At 44.5% G+C, this 20981-nt stretch overlaps 1 protein-coding gene across 4 annotated transcripts in view; it reads right to left on the reverse strand.

The window, feature by feature from the left end:
* The window catches only part of zeb2b (zinc finger E-box binding homeobox 2b), a 91338-nt gene extending 73937 nt beyond the window's left edge, over positions 1-17401 (reverse strand). The window contains exons 1-2 of one of the 4 annotated variants that reach the window (XM_061032680.1): positions 17176-17401; positions 15846-15984 (exon numbers count right to left, since the gene is read on the reverse strand). In XM_061032680.1, the coding sequence (XP_060888663.1) occupies positions 15846-15918 (73 nt within the window). In that variant the 5' untranslated portion in view covers positions 15919-15984; positions 17176-17401. Of the gene's footprint in view, positions 1-15845; positions 15985-17175 lie in introns of those variants that run through there. The other 3 variants (XM_061032682.1, XM_061032681.1, XM_061032683.1) reach the window with 3 other exon arrangements.
* Positions 17402-20981: the final 3580 nt, after the last annotated feature.

The raw sequence follows: 20981 nt of genomic DNA on the forward strand, positions 1-20981 counted from the left end.
CAATGTGGGAAACCCATGCCCGTTACATGCCCGTCTAACAAGGTAGAGCCCGTCTTGGATGTGGCTTCTGCAAAGAAATACCAGAGGAACCTTTGGAAGTAGCATGTAAACTTTGACATATTTCAAAAAACCACAGATAAACAAGCTAGATTAGATCGATAGGACTTTGGGGGAATTCAGGGAGAGGGTTGCGACGCAGTTGTGGCCAAGTTTGGAACATGATGGAACAGTTTGGCTCTGGCTTGTTCCAGGTCTGACATTTCTCCAAGGCCAACTATAATGATGGACAATGACAGGTAATTACAAAGTTGAGGGGAGGGGAGGGGTGGTGGGGTTGTACATGAGAGCTGGAGATCAGCAGTATCTGAGATGTTTCTGGAAACTCTGAGCGGGCCGGGGGACGACGGCCAACATCCTCCGATTGGAGTCAAATAGGAAAAAACCACGCCGTTGTAATTTTGATGTCGTGTTTTCCCTAAGTCAAATTGAAAAGTTTACAACTGACATTTCTGTGCCCGAGCGAGCTGCTTGTAGGTTACACTTCCTTTCTCTTTTCTTTGCTTTGGTTGTCTTTCTGAAAAGTCGGCAGCAGAGTCAAATGGATGTTTTTACACCTGGATAAACCCCGGCCTCCTAATGACTTACATGCATTTAGCCCTGGTCATGGCGCATGGGATGTGCTTTTCCAGACTCTTTCTATCCCAAGCAAAGGGGGAGAAGTGTAAATGTAAGCGATGTGTGTGCGATGCCGTTACATATCATTATTTAGTCTCGGGTGTTTACTCTAGCTGTTGTGAGGAGCACAGATGAACTCTAACGAAGACGGAATACCAAATAGCTTCAATATTTTCCAAACAGCTTCACCTGCACGCTGGGAAAGCTGGGATGTGTAAAGGGGGGAGGCAGAGAGACGGGAGGGAGTCGGTGTTGCAATCTCTCGTGCTGCACAGACTCCTTGGCGCTCCCCCTTTATAAATTACCTCATCAGTGAGTGAAATTAACACTGATTCTTGCAGGCAATTTCTCAATTTCCAATGCTAATTAGCTTTTTCTCTTTACTTTTAAATTCTGTAGCACCTGTTTAGGGGGAAGACATCTTAGGCAGTGCAGGCGCATTTAATCACAATTTTAATTAACCATCCCCGTAGATGTGAAAGAGAAGCAATTATAATGCAGATGAATGATGATTTTTCCACATTAAATTGTTTTGTTTCTTCGTTATGTTGATTGCATAAATACTGGCGCCGTTCAGTTTTTATCTACTGTAATTTTGTAATTGTTTTGCAAAAAAATAAAAAAGCGGTTCTCAGAAAAGGGGTTTGGAGAGACGGAGTTTGTGTGTTGACAAATTGTTTCATTTCGTTAACCCGTTAATCGCCCGAGCAGCTTGAGGAGGATTTGTAAGGAAGTGTCTTATTTGCTTTCTTTCCCCCCAAAACAACTGTCGCCAACCTCCTCGCTTGTCAATCATGCTGAGGTTGCTTTTGGAGAGGAGGGGGATTACTCTGTCTTCTTTTCTTCCCTTCTGACCTTAAACTGTTTAACCAAATGAAAGTCACCCCTCTCCTTCCTCAGCCTCCCCTTTAACTACTGAGCTTATAGTCGCAAATGAAAGCACAGATGGGCGCGACTGGAATGGACTCATAATCTTTATGTGCTCGTGAAATTATCATTGGGTTCGATGACGGTGCTTTCGACCACGTTTACTGCCCCTTGTTCTCTGAAAGTTTGCTTTTATGTTGATGTCGGAGTGACTGTTGCAGTAAAAACAAAAACACACCGTTGTGCATATCTCCTAAAAGTGCTGCCACACTTTCAGCTGTTAACGGGGGACGCTTTTATGTCAAAGGCTTGCATTGGCTTAAAGTGGCAAAGCCTTTAAATGTGGAGATTGTGCATGCTTGAATCAAGCACTGTCATCTGCCACACAACTTTTAGACACTCAAGCATGTCTGACATATTGGGAGTTCTGCAGACAAAAACAAGTTGAGTCAAGTTATGTTTCCTCCAATTTTTCACTCATCGTTCAGAATAAAGGTGCTGTGAATGCACATCTGCACCCTTTAGGTTTTTACTTGGTTTCTTATATAGGAGATCCCTGCTAAAGGTCTAGTATTGTGCAGAAAAACTCCCAGAATCCTCCTGTGTTCAATCAACATCAATCCAGCTTCAGGACATGTGGATGCCTGTTTTTAGAAAGAGTTTTTCTTCTGACTGCACATCCTCTGTAGAAAACCTGTAGATTTCACTGCAAAGGGACTGAGCTATAGTGCAGAAAAAAAAAACTCCCAGAATCCTCCTGTGTTCCCAGTCCTCCGCCCTTAGCCAACCCCCAGCAACACTCATTCTCTAATCCCACTGAGCGCTGCTTTCAGTTTGCCCAAAGACCATGCAGGGGAACTGCAACGCACCAGACCCACACACCCAAACACACACACACACACGCACACACACACACACACACACACACACACACACACACACACACACACACACACACACACACACACACACACACACACACACACACACACACACACACACACACACACACACACACAGTGCTTCATATCTCTCTCCCAGTCACAGTGACAGACACTTACTGGGGGACTTTGCAGTCTAAAATTGGTGCGGTCATCTTTAACATGAGTGGAGGGAAAGAGGTTCGAGAGTAGTTGAATGATTTTCAAAATAAAATGCAGGCCCTTGCTGAATCCAAAGATAATGAACTACGAACGTAAATGTCTGTTTTTTCTCTTCTCCAGTGCTGCAGACAGAAAAGTGCAGCTTAGTTTCTCTGTAAATCAAAGCTGCAGGTTTTTATGGATCTATCTTAAATCATCCTGAGGTGCATCTTAAAAGGAAGAAGCTCCTCTTTGAATATTAGCGGCGATTGGCTGGAGGTAAACAGAGCATTAAATCCTGCAAAACTGTGGCAGGGCCAATACGGGCGGCGGGACAATGGCTTGGCCCCGGCATCTCTGAGCCTTTGTTCTCGGCTTAACAAAACTCTGCCGTCACACCGTTTTTACCTCAATGCTGCCCTGTCGAAACGGCCATCAGCCCCGTCAGAGCACATGCAAAGCTGCGGATGGGCAGGGAGGAATAAGGAAAAACACAAGGGAGGGGACAGATTGAGACAGAACGAGGAGGAAGATGGTGGCAAAGAAAGTGCCAGGATGTACAGAGAAGAAGAAGAAGATAAAAAAAAAGAGGAGAAAAGGTGTGACAGGAAGAAAAAAAAAGATATGGAAGAAAAGAGTGTCACAATCCTCCAAGGCTGTAAAAGTAGCAAAAACAGATGAAATATAGTCTGAATGGAGCAAAAAGTGAATAAAAACACAATAATATTCACCTCTCAAAGGTAGCTTTAATAAGAATATATAGCAGCTGTGAGGGGTGGAGGTTTGGGTGAGGGGGGGGACACAGCGTTTTTTGAGCTCCGTGACGTGGCGGCGACAGAACTGGAGCAGCGAGATTCACTAAAAGTTTCATCACAAAGTCCGTATCTGGTTCCCTCTGAGGGCCGCGGTGAGGTTCAGGAGGAAAGAAGAAAAAAGGAACGGCACATCTGTGTCTGCTGTGACCTGTCTGCGTGCCAATTAGCATGTGTGTGAAGTGTGTGTGTGTGTGTGTGTGTGTGTGTGTGTGTGTGTGTGTGTGTGATATATATAGGGCTAAGAGTGTGCCAATGTGTGCATGTGTGGCCAAATATGCAGATCTCAACACTGTTGTGTGTGTGTGCAGATGTGCGGTTGCCTGGCGAACATGTGTGACTCTTTGCAAGTGTCAGCCATTTTCAAATCGATGGCACATAAACGCTTCCTCGCTCGTCCAGTCGTTTTGTGATGGTGTGTTGCATCTTCTCAGTAACATGAGAAGAGAAAAAAACTGCTCCTCAAAGCTTCTAACTTATTTTTAAAAAGAAGTTTAAAACATATCTCGACTCTTTAGCCCTTAGCTCGCTGCGTATCTTTAGCTGCTAGCTTCTTGTTGCAGGCTTCAGGATTCAAGTGTTGCCTCTTATATTTTTTATTTTTGTCCTGAGCTTTATTTTGTTGGTTTATTGTATCATTTCCAGCAACATCTTAAAGTGTACTCATTTTAGTCTGTAGCTAGTTAGCTTTAGCCTCCTGCTGCCTGCTTCTTTTTCAACACTTTGTTTTGCATTGCTGTGTTCCTACACTCTTTTTAATCAAAGATTGAATAGCACAACCTGACCCCACAGCCACCATCTTGGATGTAGTTCAGGTTTGTAGTGCTCAGTCCTCCCTCCCTCTCTCTGTCTCTCCTCCTCTGTCTGGTTCTGGCCTGCCAATTTCCACTTGAAGCTTGACTGGGCCTGATTTGATGCAAACTACCTCGAGGGTGAGGCGGGGGGGGGGGGAGTCGCAGCGAGCGAGGGAGGGGGGGGGGGGGGGGGCTGAAACTGATGAACAGTAATGTCAAGTCGATTTTGCACCGTTGGGAAAAGGTAACCTCTCCGTCGGGGAGGAGACGGCAGGGGGAGGAGGAGATAAAGGTAGCACAGGAAGAGAAAAGAAAAGAGAGGCAAGGTTAGAGGAGAAGAAGGTGGGGTTTAGGGGGTGTGTAGTCACAGCAGGGTGCACCCACCCTTCTGCCGCTTCACCTCACCTCCCTCTGCTTACCGCCCCGCACAAAAAAAAAAAAAAACGCTAACTGTCAGCGTGAGTGCTAATTGCAGATGTGCCAGTCTGCCATCATAATAAAATCAGAGGCAGGGCGGACATTAAGCATGGCTGGCTCATTTGTGCGACTGCTGAAAAGGTAGCATAAATGAATATTTCATTACCTTAATTACTAAGGAATACTCCTTTCCGCCAGTCGTGGAATGAGTGTTGCTGTAACTAATTATGAAAAGTAATAACATTAGGGATACTGTGATTGCCAGTTTAGAAGGCGGCGTCTGCTTTGCTTGTTGAGGTATAAAACCGTGTTGGGAAACATACGGCGAGGAGCGGAAGGAAGGAAGGAAGGAAGGAAGAGAGGGGCTTGGTTTTGATCAAAGTGGCACAAAAAGTGTGTTTGCAGGGATGAATGATCTCTGATTATTTACCCTGAAAGCTTGGAGATAGCAAAGTGGAGTTTTTAGCAGGTACGAACGGGCTAAAAGGTTCTAGAAACGGCAGCTCTTTTGCTCTACGGTACATTTTTCATGCACACGTGCTACCTGGACCGCCGCATGCGACCTGACGAATCCTTTTCCACGCCGCCCTGAAGTACCTGCGCTTCCAAAAAAGAGCAGGCTGCACTGAAACGCCACCAGCTACACATTAGCATCGCTTCATCATCCCTCCGTCTTTGATGTCAGGCGCACTCGGCTCAATACCTTTGTCCGTTACTCACCTCTGGCGCCCGCGGGCACGTCCCCCATGCCCGCCTGTAATGTATGACCACTGATAAGGTCGTAAGGGAGGAGGCGGGGAGGTAGAGGGAGAGGAGGAGGGAGGGTGGGAAAAGAAGTACAAGAGTACAAGGTCCGCTTTGATGGACATGCTAATTCCAATACCCCTAAGTAGTAAGAATAACAAAGTGGAGGGGAATTTATCTCAGGAATGCCGGAGCAAGACGGCCGAGCGATAAGGAAGTAGCTTCCCCTGGGTGGGGGAGAAGTAATTAGAGCGGGCTGACTGCTTAGATGACTGACTGAACGACTGGATGGATGGATGGTGGGAAGGGGGGACATGAAAGACAAAGTTTTAAAGCAGAAACAACAAACACGACAATTGTGATAAGCAAAATGTGACAAAACTTTTTGGGAGAATATTTCAGTATTTGGACACTTCAGGGATCTGTCCTTTACATGAACACGTTTACTTTTATCTCTTTCATTTTAACACAAATATCTGAAATTTCCAGACATGCTCATTACTGAAGGCCTCATGCATCACTGCAGATTCATCGATTGTTTTTATTAGGAATACTTTCTAAAAGACAAAGTTTTGTTATGCAGGGTAAGCTGAGTAATGAACTCTAAAGAGTTCAAAACTAATCTCCAGGGATGTTCATGAGCCCAAAATGACTAAAATCATTAAAAGATTAAACCTCAGTGATGTTAAAAAACAAGAGTCATGAAGACTGAACATATACTAAAACCCAGGCTGAATCATAAGACCAAATCTGAGGACAGAGCCTCTATCTGTGACCCAATCTGAGCCGTCTCCTGCAGGGTTTCTGGGTCAGGAAATACCCATCAGCCCTCAGCAGCCGGGCTCGAAAAAAGGATCTGTAACCAAACTCATCCAGAGCTCACATCAGGCCGCTTCCGGCCCAAAACCTGAGGCGCAAACTGCAGCCACAACCACACACACCACAGGTTTATCACTTCATCGTGACTTCAGAGAAGGACGTAATGATCATAATCACACAGTATCTGTGGACTGAAGGAGAGATTCCAGACCCAAAACCAAAATCCTCGAGTCTTACTGTGTCACCAAAACCAAAAACTACAAGCACGACTACAATGAGCTCAAACCTTCTGTCCCTTATAATCATTTACCTGATGTTCATGTACGAACTCCAGCTGCTGCATGCCAGATTTCACCTTCTTTAACCATTTATTTTAAGGTATACATGATACATAATGACATCATCAACAAATCTCCAACATGGAGATGCAAGAGACAGAACTCCGAGCTTCAGGCTGCAGAAGAAAAAAAAGGCTCTCTAGATCCACTTGAACAGGATTGTGTAAAAACTGGATCTGATTTCAACTTTCCCCAAGTCCTTGAACACCTTGCCTTAAACTCAACTCCTCCTCCTCTCTCCTCCTCTCCTCTCCTCTCCTCTCCTCTGCAGCCTCAGATCATGTTTGTCCTGCACGTCAGAAAGGCTGAGGACAGGCCTGTCGGTGTGATTATCCCCCCGCTACCTGAGGAGGTGTTTGTTTGACATCCGCGTTTGACAGCGGCGGGACACGAGGCGTTCAGGAGCGGGGGCTCCCTCTCCCGTCACAACTCATTAACACGTGAATCCACCTCTCTGAGTCCTGAGCGGGGACGACTCTGCTACACATGTCCGCTGACTGCAGCACAGATGACATTTAAACGGGGAGGATGCTCTCACCCCCCTCTCTTCGTGTCTCTGCTCTCCTTGACTCACTCTTGCCAAAGGTTAAATGTATGTTTGAATAACAACGAAGCCCGAGCAATTTCTGACCATTTCCTCTTTCCTGCTGCAGCCTCCGCTTAAGAAGGTGCTTGATCAACGGGGAAGATGAAAGCTTGGAAGTGAGTGGAATTTGTGCAACCGCAAAATGACCTAATTTTGTCCTAATCTCGCTTGGCAATCGGCTGCAATTAAAGCGAGATAACACATGTGAATTTACTTCCAGAACAGGGGAAACCGGAGCACAAACGGAAGCAGACAAGTCCTCGTTAAATTAAAACAAAAAAAAAAGAAAAGGAGGTAACGAGAGGGGTGCAGTTAGGTGGCAAGGAAGCGGGACACCTTGTGAATAATGAAGCAGAGTCAGAAAGCGAGGCCTGATCAAAAAGCATGTTCTATTATCTTGAATGAAAGGTAAGAGTGTGCTGCCAAACGTGTGGAGTCCTTTTTAAAAAAGGGCCCAGATTTCCAGATGTCACCGTGCCTTAATCTGGTGATCTGTTATTGATTGCTCCACGCCGCCGTGACCTTGCCAGAAGAGCTCTTCCACCCGACAATCAAACTCACATCAAAGAGTGTGTCTGTGTGTGTGTGTGTGTGTGTGTGTGTGTTTCCTCTGTATGTGTGTGCACATGTGGCAGTGAGCGGCGCTTGCAGATCAGCGGTGCCGACATCAGAGCAGGAAAAAAAAAAAAAACTGGAGGCTGCTTTCAACACTTGTTTGCACAAAGGTGTCGTCTCTGAAAGCAGCTGCTGCAAAAAAAAAATATGGGAAAAAAAATCATTTTAATGGGCGGTGGAGGTGATTACTTTTTTCTGAAGCTGTGCGATGTTTAACGGGTGACAGGAGTGAAAGACACACACAGATAAGCAGCTGGGATGTGTTTGTCTTCAGAATTCTTTTCTATCTGCTCCTCTGTTTCTCTATTAGCAGATATTCAGTTGGTTCAAGAGCTCAAAACGTAGATCTGAGTTGACAGGTTGCTCCCTGATGGTTGTGAACGGCAGAAAACATCACAGATACGTGCAAAAGCTACACAAAGATGGAACATTTTACATAAATTCTTCCAAAATTCTGTTCTTAAAAAAAAAAAAAAAAGGAACCTCATCATGAAATCTTTCCAAAAAATATAAACCTGGAAGGTATTCTTGGATTACATTTCATTTGGAAGAACAAACTCATCTGGTGCATCCAAAGCAGGATGCACATGCACACATATACCATTGTTGGGAGAGGAAGGTGTTTTTAAACTTGTTTCTCGCCCCCCTGCCATTCCATTACGAAATCCCAATAGTTAGTTTACACCTGCTCTGCAACCTGTCGTCTGTCGCGCCCAGACTCCCTCGCAAACGAGAGAGAAAGTCGACGCGTGGAAAATGTCGACAAATCACACGGCGAGACGCAGGCGCAACAACTGAATAAGTGCAAACAGCAGGACGAGACGGAACGGATGGGCCAAATAAAGACTTTGCATTTTCACTTGAGAAAGACTCAAATGAGGCATGAGATTTCAGAATGCCTTTCCCCCTTCCTACGCAATGCATAAAACATGCCGGCTTAGGGTAAAGAGTGTACACACGTAAATGAAAAACACCAAATGCATGCAATTATTTGCCGGACCAGTGAAGTTTTCAATTTCGGTGTTTGCTTTCTGTCGAAATCACAAGAAAGAAAAGAAGGGGATGAGAGAGAGGAGGAAAAAAAGAAAAGAGAGAAAACACGCAAGAAGGCATGAAATCAAGTCAGGGAAGCAGGGAGAAGACATCTGACTGCAGAGCAACTTTACTTAGACTAGCGTGTCGCAGAGCAGGCGTGCATCGTGGAGAAGGGGGGGATGATACGACCTGTCAAACCCTGAGAGAGAGAGAGAGAGAGAGAGAGAGGAGCGATGGAAGGAGGTGGGTCAGAGTTTGACAGGCAGAACGCCGCCGCCACAAAAACACCTTTAAGTCTGTCACCTTTGCTCCATCACTCTCCATCCGATCAACCTGCACTTCTGACAATTGCTGCGTCACTTTAAACACACTGACATGATGCAGAACAAATTAAAACTCAGACTTTTCTCTCACAGCAGAGCTCATTTGCATAATTTAACCTGCAACTGGCCAAAAAGGCGAGAACAGGCTGATTTCTCTGCAGCGATTCCTTCTGGAGACGAAGCACGAGTTCAGCCACAGTTCAGCCGCCGGGCTCTAAAATCGGACTCCTGCACTGGTTTCATGCAAAACTGCCTCCCTTTTTATACAAAATGCAAGCGATTCAGACCAAAAGCATGCAGGGAATGCCACGTCGCTGCCCGTGTCGCCACATTGTTTTGTGCGATACATCATTATTGTCGTTTAAAACATAAAGGGAAGTCACAGGGCGCAGAGTTGGCTCGCTATTGGCTGATTCATGCCTCGGTGTTAGTCAGGCAACGGAGCCCAGCCACCGCTCTCGCTTTCATCGTTCTTGGCAGTTACTCTATGCGTGTGTGTGTGTGAGTGTGTGTATTTTGTGTGTGTAAGTGTGCATCAACTAAAATACACTCTAACTTCTGCAGGTTTTCCAGAACCACAAAAGTCACAACAGAACTCAAACCGGAGCTGGAGAGAAGGCCAAACATTTTTTTAAAAGGGAAGCGAGGATGCACGAGGAGCATGGAGTTTTCATGCAAAGATTTCAAAAGGTTTCTCCAAAGCACGGGTTAATATCATGGCTGCCTGGTAAGGCTTTATCCAGAACCTCCCGGAACAAAAGGCCCCTTTTGCAAACAGACTCCTACTCCCCCCCCCCCCCTCAGTGTCCAAAGGTGTTTGCTGAAGTAAATCTGCCTAAATCCTGCGCAGCTTGGCCAGGGAGGGGGGAGAAAGGGAGGGGGAGAAGGGGGAAGGTGTACCGATAATCCTTCTTCTTAAACAAAAAAGAAAAGAAAAGTTCTGAAAGAGAAGGGGAAGAAAGAAAGAAAGAAAAGTGGAATCCATATCACATGATGCCATTTAAAGAGCCGATGTACCCCCCCTTTCTCCTCCGCTCCAAGCCCCCATCTTTGCTTCAGATTTGCATACATCCAGCATGGGAATCAGGTGATTAAGATATCCTGCTAATCATTTTGATAAAGCAAGAGATAAACTAGCTTTGCCACATGAAAATAAAGGAGCACTGTGTGATTTGATTCATGCTTTTAAAGGAGGGATGGCGGTGAATGAAAACGCTGAACGTTGACCCCCCCAGTGGGTTCACGTTGATCTGGAATAAAAACTACAACATCTAGAGGCTTTATACTGCATGCAATCCAAAGCTCCCCTCTGTCATGCCTTCACATTAAATGTTGGTTGATGACGTCATTAAATACATACGTTTAGAAAAACAAACGGAGTGAGCGCCCGAGCAGCAGGGGGCGGCTGTGATCCGGCCGCGGGACATCGTAGTCTACATAATCCAGTTTATGAAGTGACCTTAAATAAGAAAACTACATTTACCAGATCATAGCTTGTAAACCTGAGCTCATCTTTAGACTGTACAGATTACAAAGATATGAAATATTTAAGGACGCTCCAAAAGACGACAGCGGAGGAAGTGTCATTCAGCTGCAGGCCAAACCACCATTTTTTAACATGTATGACACAATTTCAATCCTTTTATAATGATTATAGTTATATGACTTCTGTCAGTAGGAAGCATTTAAAGATAATCCAAGAAATGACGTCATGGTGAGGAGAAATACTCGAGCATTCACTCTAAACATCACCTCCATGAGGTGCTTGGAAATGGAGTTTATAGACGTTTTTAAATCCACCAAAGAAAAAGAAAGCGCTTCGTTCAGACACCTGCTCCCGACTCTTATTGAGGATTTTTCTTCTTCTTCTTCTTCTCCTTCTTTAAGTGTGACTCGCCACGAATAGTGTGGGCATGCCATCTCGTAACACTATCTGTCTGTCAGGGAGGGAGGGGGGGAGTAAAGAGGGGTCCCTGCTAGAGTAGGGGAGGCTATAAAAGGCTTGTAACCAGGGGACGACCAACAAACAACCACAAACACCCTAGTTATTTCTCTCCACCACTCACCCACCCACCCTTCCTCTCTCTCTCTCTCTATCCCTATTTTCTTCTTTCCTCCTCTTCTTCTTCTTCTTCTTCTGCTCTCTTTTTTTTTTCTTCTTTCTCGCCCCCCTTTTCATCTCAGGCCCTTTTTTCTGATGCTGAATGCAAATGTGTAGCCCTGCTGCTGCTGGCGGGCGAAAGGGGGCTGAATTGTGATTAAGAGGGAGAAGGAGAAGAAGAAGAGGAGCTCCTTTTCTTTGTTCTCCCCCCGGGGGGATGTTTACCAGGAGAGACACGGCGGATCAGATATGAAAGGCATTCAGGTCAGCATTGATGTGAGCGAAAGTGAAATCGTACCTAAGGCATTCCAAAGACCCGCGGTGTCAGGGGGTCCGGGCTCGCGGTGCCTCTGCGAGTGTGTGTTCTCTGGCCGCCAGGCGCAAAAAAAATATCTTCACACAAGCAGGGTGGTGGACGGAGGCAGAAAAAAAAAATTAAAAAAAACCCGGAAAATACAAAAAATAAAAAACAAGAAAAAAAGGAAAATGTGTCAAAAAAAAAATTTGGGTTTTTTTTTTGGAGGGAAAAGAAGAGAAAGTTTCTGTCCAGTGTCCAGGATGGAGCTGATATGATCATTAGCTCTTTTTCTGTGTGTGTGTGTGTGTGTGTGCGTACAGCCACAAGCCATGCTATTTGCTTTTATCTGCCTTATCAAAGCGGCGAATAAAAAATGTGCATGTTTGTGTGCTGCTGTTGCCGAGCTACATTCCTGTTTTAAATCCTGGTGGAAAGCACATATTAGAGGATTTGTCCAATAACACATCAGCTCCAAGAAAAACGACAACACACACACACACACATTAAAAAAAATAAAAATAAAGTGGGAAAAAGATGTCGCTGTGGCACACATCCTTCTGCTCCTAAACGCCGCATCACGATGATCTCGTCAGGGGAAGTCCATTCATTTTTACGCGCTTTGCTGTACACACTTGACTCACACACTTTGAGCAGATGGATATATTTAGCTCTGCAGCCGAGGGAGGAAAAAAAGGATGCAAAAAGAGAAAAAAAAATAAGGCTACCGGAGAAGAATAAGGCCTCACGCAGCACGCCAAAGTGCAATGTGTAGTTGTGACAGGACAAATATGGCTGCTTATTAGCCGTACGTTTAGGAGAACCTGCTAGCTGTTTTAACATGGGGGGGGGGGGAGTAATTGGAATGTGTGTGTTTGATTCACATTAAAAAAATTCTCTGTTCACTGTAATTATTCCTCCTCTTTCAACTGAATCATTCCTGCAACACTTTCCCCAGCTCAGAGCCTCCAGGAGTGCGAGGTGTCTGGGAATGGCAGCGAGTGAATGGCACGCTAAACTGGACAACCCCCCGCCACTATTGACGGTATAAACATGTAAATGAAACACATTACCGCTGACAATCAATTGTCCGCGAGCGCCCTGCGAAACCTGCCCTCCTCCTCCTCTTTTCTCCCTCCTTTTTTTTTTTTTAGGAGGGTGCACGGTGCAAACACTGGCCCTACCTTTAAATTCTGGGAGCAAGAGAAGGAGGAGGAAAAGGAGAAAGATGGGGCTGAAAAAGAAGAGGAAGAAAGGGAGCACCTTGTCCCCCTCCCTTCTTATTCTCTCCTGCAACTTTAGGCGAATAATAGAGATGGACAAATTGTTTAGACTGGCAGAAATGTGGCATTGTCTGCGCCTGAAAGCAAGGCTAACTCCCCCCCTCCCTTCTTCCTCCTTTCACACAGATATACACACACAGCTTTTCCCCTATTTTTCCTGCACCTTAAATCTGTGATAATAAGCACATTCAGACTATTATATCAAACTCCAGCAGACACAGAGACGCAGAGAGGGAGGGAGACTGGCCTCGTCTTCTTCTGCTGCCGCTCTAGATTATGTAATCGAGCGTTTCCCGGCATCCAAATGTCACCAAAACTGCATCAACACCCGGAGTCCGATGAGAAATAACGCAACATCTGCATTTCTCCTGTTTTCTCACACAAAAGCTACATCTGAGAATCTCTGTGACGCGCGGATAAAAACAAAAAGAACACAATTATCCGCGACAAAAGGCATCTTCTGGATTTGTGTGCTGGTTGAGTAAGAGGAAAATAAGGACAGGTGTGCGAGCGCTGCACAGCTGGATGTGACAAGCAACACCTGGCGAGGGCCAAACTCTCAAACGCTTCACGCTGCCGGGATCAAGTTTCACACTAGGCGAGGAGAAGGAGAAGGTTTTTTTTTATCGCAGCTTGACAATAAAAAAAATATATATTTCTCACGGTTTTGTTGTGTTTTAAATACTGCATGTGAGCTCCGGGGGGGAAAAAACAGACACTTGCACACACACACACAGCGGCAGGATGAGGATGAGGACGAGGAAGAGGATGAGGACGAGGAGGGGGATACAAGTCATGAACTGTGGTTAAATAGCACATGACAGGCCGGCCAGTGAGTGAGTAAAGCTACTGTAGCACCTCCACCCCTGAAGGCCAACAGTCATCTGGATGAGAATGTCATTGGGTAGACAACTTAGTGAGCAAATGCCTCATTAATACTAATTGGCAAGAATGCTGCCATGCCCCCCCCCCCCTTTAATTTTGAGAAAAATAATCCAGACAATTTTATTCTGTGTGAGAAGGATGAAAACTAAGAATTAAATCTGAAAAACTAAATTCAAAGAGAAAACAAAACCAGATTTAGTTAGCATGTTTCCAGATGAAAATAAATATATGTGGTGCCAAAATTTTCTTTGCACCCAAACCTGCTCTGGAAAACAATCCAGCACATCTGACAGTAATTGTACAAATTTAAAATTGATGTTCATTCTTCTGATCTCACAGAAAATAAAGAGGATTCAGGGTGCACGCTCGCTCAATCTGCAAAATATTTTAGCAAAATCCCCCGTGTGTGTGTGTGTGTGTTTGTGTGTGTGTGTGCACGGTGTAGTTTTGGTGCATTTTTCCTCGCCGGAGGATTCAGAGTGACGGCCGCTTTCGCCCTGCCCTGCCATCAGAGAGCCAGGCAGGAAGAGGGACGGAGAGACAGGCGGAGAGAGACACAGAGAGGAGAGGAGAGTGGCCAAGCCTCAATAAGCCTCTGCATTCCCAGGGGGGAGGAAAGGGGTGAGGAGGAGGAGGAGAAGGAGGAGGGGAGGGGAGGAAGGGGGGGGGGGGGGGGATCATCAGACAGAGCTAGTTATTATGGAAGAAGAAAAATAAAAGAGCTTTAAATTCTGTATTATTTTACGTATTTCTTGAACGCACTCTCTCCTGCATTGAGGACATTTTCTAAAGGGATAAAAATATTCTTCCCACCGTGCCAAAGCTCGCCGTGTCTCCTCAGGTTTAAGGGTGTGAAAATTATATTTGCTTTGCTAATATTATTTTATCAAACGCTGCATTTGGACCGCTTTTCTCCCTCTAACACCCCCCCCCCCTCCCCCCCCCCACCCTTTTGCAAAACAGGTGGCCACAGCTAAACAGGCTGTCAGATCTCCAAATGTGTGTCTGCTTTTCTATTCAATCCTGCACATGTACATTTATAAATATAGAAATAAATATACAGTAGAAATCTCCGGCATCACTGGGCTATTTCATGTGGATCAGAATGCTTGTCTGCTATCGATTGTGTGCGATCAATAAATGAAATCTGATCTAGATAAATAACCTGTGGGGGCAGAGATTTAAAAACTGTTGTGGAGCAGAGCAAATAAAAGCCTCATCTTTATATTTCTCACACACACACACACACACACACACACACACACACACACACACACACACACGCACACACATGTACACACACACATTTACACACACACACACACACACACACACACACACACACACACACACACACACACACACACACACAGAGAACCAGAGTGTGTTTGGAGCCTATATGGAATAATCAGGAATAACGGGGCCAGGAAATGTCAGAGCACATTTGCCTCTTGTGGGAAAGTGTGCAGTCAAATGGAGGAAGAAAAGCAACAAATCTGCACCTCCAGCGCTCCCTGAACACACCCAATTAATGTGCACCATTTATCGGACATGTCATCCTTTTTTATACATGATCCTTCCACAGGAATAAACTTACACAAAAACGCACAGGGTCAAAAAACTACAGCCATTATTCCAACACTCGTTCTGTCCCGTAAAACAGCGACAGTGTGGAAATACATCACTTGAAAATATGTCATTCAAAGGCCTAAATAGAGACAAAAACATCCCCACAAGCGCGTGGGTTTAAGCAACTGACAACTCAAGTCACAAGATTGGACTTTTCACACGGAGCAGCATGAGTCTGCACCCAGCCTGCGCCGCTCTGAGTGACCGTTACACAGTCCCCCCATGGCGGGGTTTGTCCCGAGCCGGCACCGCTACGCTGCAACTTTTTACATCCACAAGTTTCCAACTACTTCACTGCAACATTTCAGGAATAAAACCACTAAAAACAAACATTTATCAGCCGCTATTTTTGAAGATTCCACAGATTTCATTGACGCATTTACGCAGTTTCCCAGCCGGATAACGGTCCCTTTCTGTCTGCGTAAAAGGCAGCAAAGCGCACCAGCAGCGGACCCTCACACATCCCCGACCCGCAGAGGAAGCCTTCAAACACGGCTTAAATCCAAAGGCACCCCCCTGATCGACCTCCATGTTGATTTTCTTACCGTTTTTCCGTCTCGGGTTGGCTTGTTTTCGCCTCTTACACCTCGGGCCATCCGCCATGATCTCTTGCTTCATTGATAAGTGTGTGTGGGATCAGATGGCAGCTCGCATGGACTCGATTCCTTGATTTCAGCCCGATATCTGACGGGAAACACACGCACACACATACAGAGTCAGACACACACACACGCACACACAGAGGACAGACAATGTGGGTATTAGCGAGGAGATCCACTTGCGCCGGACGCGCGACAAGAAACTGCAACTTGGATAGAGGGAGAGATTGTAAAAAAGAGAACGAGCGGAGAGAGGATCCGCGTCCATCTCATTTTGATTTTCAGCTGATCGGCTCTCAGCTTTGTGGCATTAAGAGCAGAGCGAGGAAGAAGGGGATTCTCATTTGTTTTATTAGGAAAAAGCACTTTTCATTTCGCTAATCAGGATCACAGTGAAAACATTAAAGAGACTGTTTTTCTGTCAGAAAAGTTTCACAATAAGGTTCTGATTTTTCTTCGTGATTAAGAGAAATTAATCTTTGACTTATTTTAATTCAAACTGGCACAGTTTGTTCACGACCTGCGCTTTTAGTCCGGCTTTGGCACAGAACGTGAAACAGCTTAATAAATCAAATTTCTGTCAATTTTTCAGGGTCAGAGCCCGAGTTTTCACGTTAAAGACGGAGAAAGCGAGAGCGAGGCACAGCCAGGACTGAGCCCTCTCTGTGTGGTCTGATTAAAAGTCATAGAACTCCAATAAACATTTGGAATCGCCTGAGAAAATTGCACTTCCAGGTTTAATAAACTAAACTCAAAGCCTGCTGTCAACAGTTAATAAATAACAGATGGGGAATAATTGTTGAAATGTGCCAAATGGCTCCGGAATAGAAAGAAAATCTTTAGGGCACAAATTGCGCATAAACAAAAGCGATAAGATTCAAATCGTTGGTTAATTTATCAGCGCAGACACCGTTATGAGGAGAAGTGGATATTGACAAGAGATTTGTTTGTTTTACGCATACAAACAGACTCGTATTCAGGAGAAAATAAAGACGAAAAATCGGGATGCTTATCGTGTTTTTCCTCCACATGATAGCGGTGGTGTGCAGCGCCAAACGCCCCGCGAAAAGCGCACTTTCCCCGGCTGTCAGGATCCTGCAGCGCGCCTCTGCACCGCGGAGGTAGAAAAAAAGGAAAAAAAGCAAAACACCTATTTCCACCTGTGCAGGTAAGGCGAAGTGGAGCTCCAACTCTGAGGCGGGCGCGGGGAAGTTTAATATCCAATCTTTCCAGGAAAAAAAAAATCTCTTAATAAGAAAAGTAAGGAGGAACGTACCTGTTTTAGTGTTAAAGAGAGGTCTCGTGGAGAAGAGTCGCGAGGAGAGGATGATACCGGAGCGCGTCGGTGAGCGGATCCTGTTCCACCGGTGATAATAAAGCCTTAGAAATAAAAGCCTTAGAAATAGTTGGGAGGAGGGAGGGACCGCTATTCCTGCTAGGGCAGGTTTACAACTGATGTCTTACACCCACTCCAGGAAACAAACCTGGGTAGGGACTGACGTGTTACGCCTCTTCTAATGACATTTTTTTTCTTTCCACCTCCTTTTCTTTGCCGTGTAACACAGAGGAGAAGCCCCCTGAAACGCACGCCACCTATCTTCACGGGAGGGGATAATTGAGGAGAGCCAAACGTGAGCATCTTCTGGGTTGAACGTGAAGTTTTTTTTCTCTCTTTCTCCCCCCTCCTCCTCCTCCTCTTTTCTTTCCCTCACTCTCCTCTCTCTTTCTCCATCTCTTCTCTTTTTGAGTGAAACCAACTATGTCGGGCTTCGACGCGGAGCAAAGAACAGGCGACAGTGTGGCTTTTTTCCCCTACTCTTTTTCTCCCTGTGAATGTGTGTGTGACCGTGTGACTGTGTGTGTGTGTGTGAGTGTAGAGAAACTTGGAGCGCGTCCACACCAGCCGCAATCATGTAAGGATTTTTTTCTTTATTTCTATTTCCACTCCGTTTAATTTGCAGAAATGGCAGGCTTGATACGGCAGGATGCAGGAGTTGGGGTGGGGAGGCAATTCCACATATTCTTCATTATTGTAATTGGCTGCGACTGCAAAAGGTTTGAGGATGTTCGGCTTTTATCCACGCTGCAAAAAATGTCTGTTTGGACATTGTTTGTCAGTGTAACGTTGTTTTAATGCGTTACAATCCGCAAACTGCCCTCAGCTTCCATCAAAAATAATCTTCTCTTATACTGAGAATTATTTACTTCGTGTTGAAGGTTGGATTGTGCTTCATATATTTTTATTAATTCAAGCAAATTATTTGAATCAAGTTAAATTTGGAAATAAGTTGTTTGCTTTTTTTTTTTTTTTTTTTTTAATATTCCAAAAATGTAAATAAAAGCGTAAAGATAAACTCAAGATGCACTATTGTTTTTGCTGCGTAGCAGTTCAGAATTGTACTTTTTTTAAAACCTGTGATGCACCTGCAGCAGCATCATTACGTGCTGCAGGTACATCATCACCTGTGTGTGCATTATAGGACTGCATGCTCACTCCTCGCGCGCTTACGCTCTGCGCCAGAAAAAGCATATGTGCATGTTTAGATTCCGAGTGTTTGCATTTTCCTTTTGCAGCCACTTACGGAAATGCACCCCCCCAGAAAATGTGCATGTATATTCTGCAGCCACTAACTGTTTGAAGCATTGATAGAGATGTCTGTAGCTTCTGTAGAAATATTAATATGAGACTAAAATAAATAAAATAGTACAAGGAGAGTATAAAGTCACACTGCAGGAATCAAACAGGAAGTATATCTCAGGGATGTTTCGGGATCATTAGAGGGATTTTTATGTGCTGGACACAACTTAACAGGAATGAATCTCGCGTTTATTAAAGAAGTCAACCATCTCAGCCATGTCTGTCAGAGAGACAGAGAGAGAGCGAGAGAGAGAGAGAGCGAGAGAGAGAGAGAGAGAGAGAGCGAGAGAGAGAGAGAGAGAGAGAGAGAGAGAGAGAGAAGCTCCACCTTTGCAGCGCCCTGATTGGTTATGTAAATAAAGTATTATTTGGTGTCCTGTCCTCCTGCAGTTCGCCACTGTATGGCTAATTAAATCATCAATCAAGGGGCTGAACTGGTTTATGCTACCCCTCTTATACACCCCCCCCCCCAAACACCCCCATCCTAAAAACATAAAATAATCAAAAACACTGAGAAAAGAAATCAGAGACGAAAGAGTCAGGAATTTGGTGTAAAATGTTTTAGCTTCTTTGTTTAGATGCCACTTGTTTTGCCAAGACTATACTCACAGTTTTATAAATACACTATTTAACATTTATTTTAAATATTAATATCATAGTTTTATTATTAATTAAATATGTGGATATCTTTTAAAACTTCTGTTTCTCTGCAATTTACCTGCATGGAGCAGAAGACTCACGCAGGACTCACATTTATTTTTTCGGTAAGTTTTCCTCCTCTTTAGTTTTTTGATAATTTCCGGTATGAAATGTTGTCATTTTTCCCCTTCTTCTTCTACTTCTAATTGAGCACCAAAAAGGAGAAGGAAAGAGGAGAGAAGCGGGCTGAAGCTGCTTCACCTCCCGTTTCTCCTCGGGTCGAAAGTGGATCCAGTCCTGGGTGAATTATTGTCATGCGTAATTTAGTGCCACGGTGCTTGCATGTAAACGAAGCAGTCTCTCGCTCTCTCTCCCCTCCCTCTCTCTCCCTGTCTCTCACTCACACTCCCCCACTCTCTCTCTCTCACACACACACACTTGAACCGTATGGCTCCAGCTCCCATTCATCCGTGCGCGCCTGGAGTGGCACCTCGCGCCTCTGTTTTTACGCACACATGCAGGCTGCTCTCCTCCGCGGGGCCGCGATATTCACCGTGAAAACGGATTACAGTCGGTGTGTGACCTATAGGGGGACCTTGTGCTTAATGAATATATTGATTTAAATGAGGAGGGGGCCGCAAAAACAAATATATGCATGAGTTCAGAATATGTTGTTGCGCACAGATTTGAGGAGCAACAGATTTAAAAATATTTTGTTATTTTTGATTTTGAAAAGTGCAAACTGTCAGCCTAATTTTATTCATTTAAATAAAAATTATTGTTTGACATGTTTGGGTTTATTTGTATTTTAAAGGGGACATATTTTATTTTATTTGTGCAGATATTTTCTCATGAACGGAACATTTTTAACTGTACTGCTCTTCTGTTTGATGTATTTTAGTTCCTCAAATAAATACAATAATTAAATCTTGTTGCAGTACATTATCCTCCTTGTTTTTTTTTTGTATTTTCCTGAAGTTGAAATGTTGCCCCAGACAAATCAATAAGTGGAAACTCACTTGGGTTTAATACTTTTTAATGTCCAACACCTAAATTGGAGCGGTGCAGTTGTGCAGCTGTCTGCCTCAGGCATGACTGCTGATTACTGAGATTATAATCCTAATTTTCTCTCCCTCTCTGCCTCTGTACGAGTGTGTGTTTTGGTGTGTGTGTGAAAAGAGAGGCCCTCTTTTTAGCTTCTGACAGAACAAACACAAACACAGCGGTGCAGCGGGGTTGCAGGAATGTTTGAGACGATCTGTCAGGCTAATTATGACTTCTGTTTGTACGTTTGGAGCGCTCACATACACTCACTGCTGCTGCCGCTCGGCCTTCAAACTTCACGCGTCAAAGATCGACATTTTACCCCGATGCAGCTCAGAGTAATTCAAACATGTTTGCACACTCCTCTGATAATGTTCATGTTTAAGATCTGTATCACAAGAAATCAAACGAGAGGATGTCAGAGGTCACTGCAGCATGAAAGCATCCTCTTGATTTGAAAATGTTTTTGCAGCTTTTTAAAAATTGAATTCTTCAGTAAATGAGACAAACATGTCAGAGGTTCAAATTGGAGGTGTGCATCACAAAAACAGCCTTTGTACTTTAAACTCTTGCAGGTTAGTGTTCTTTAATTTGTTAAATGTTATCTCTTACAAATAAAAGGCTTCATATCTTAGACATGACTCCAGATTTTTTTTATTGCACTGATCAAAATAACTCTGTACGGTCACTGCAGCATGAGATTATCCTTTTTACTTCACATTTACATCCAATTCTTGGAGTGTATTTGTTCATTTTGGCTG

Source organism: Labrus mixtus, chromosome 24 (assembly GCF_963584025.1).
Source record: "Labrus mixtus chromosome 24, fLabMix1.1, whole genome shotgun sequence".
Taxonomy (NCBI): domain Eukaryota; kingdom Metazoa; phylum Chordata; class Actinopteri; order Labriformes; family Labridae; genus Labrus; species Labrus mixtus.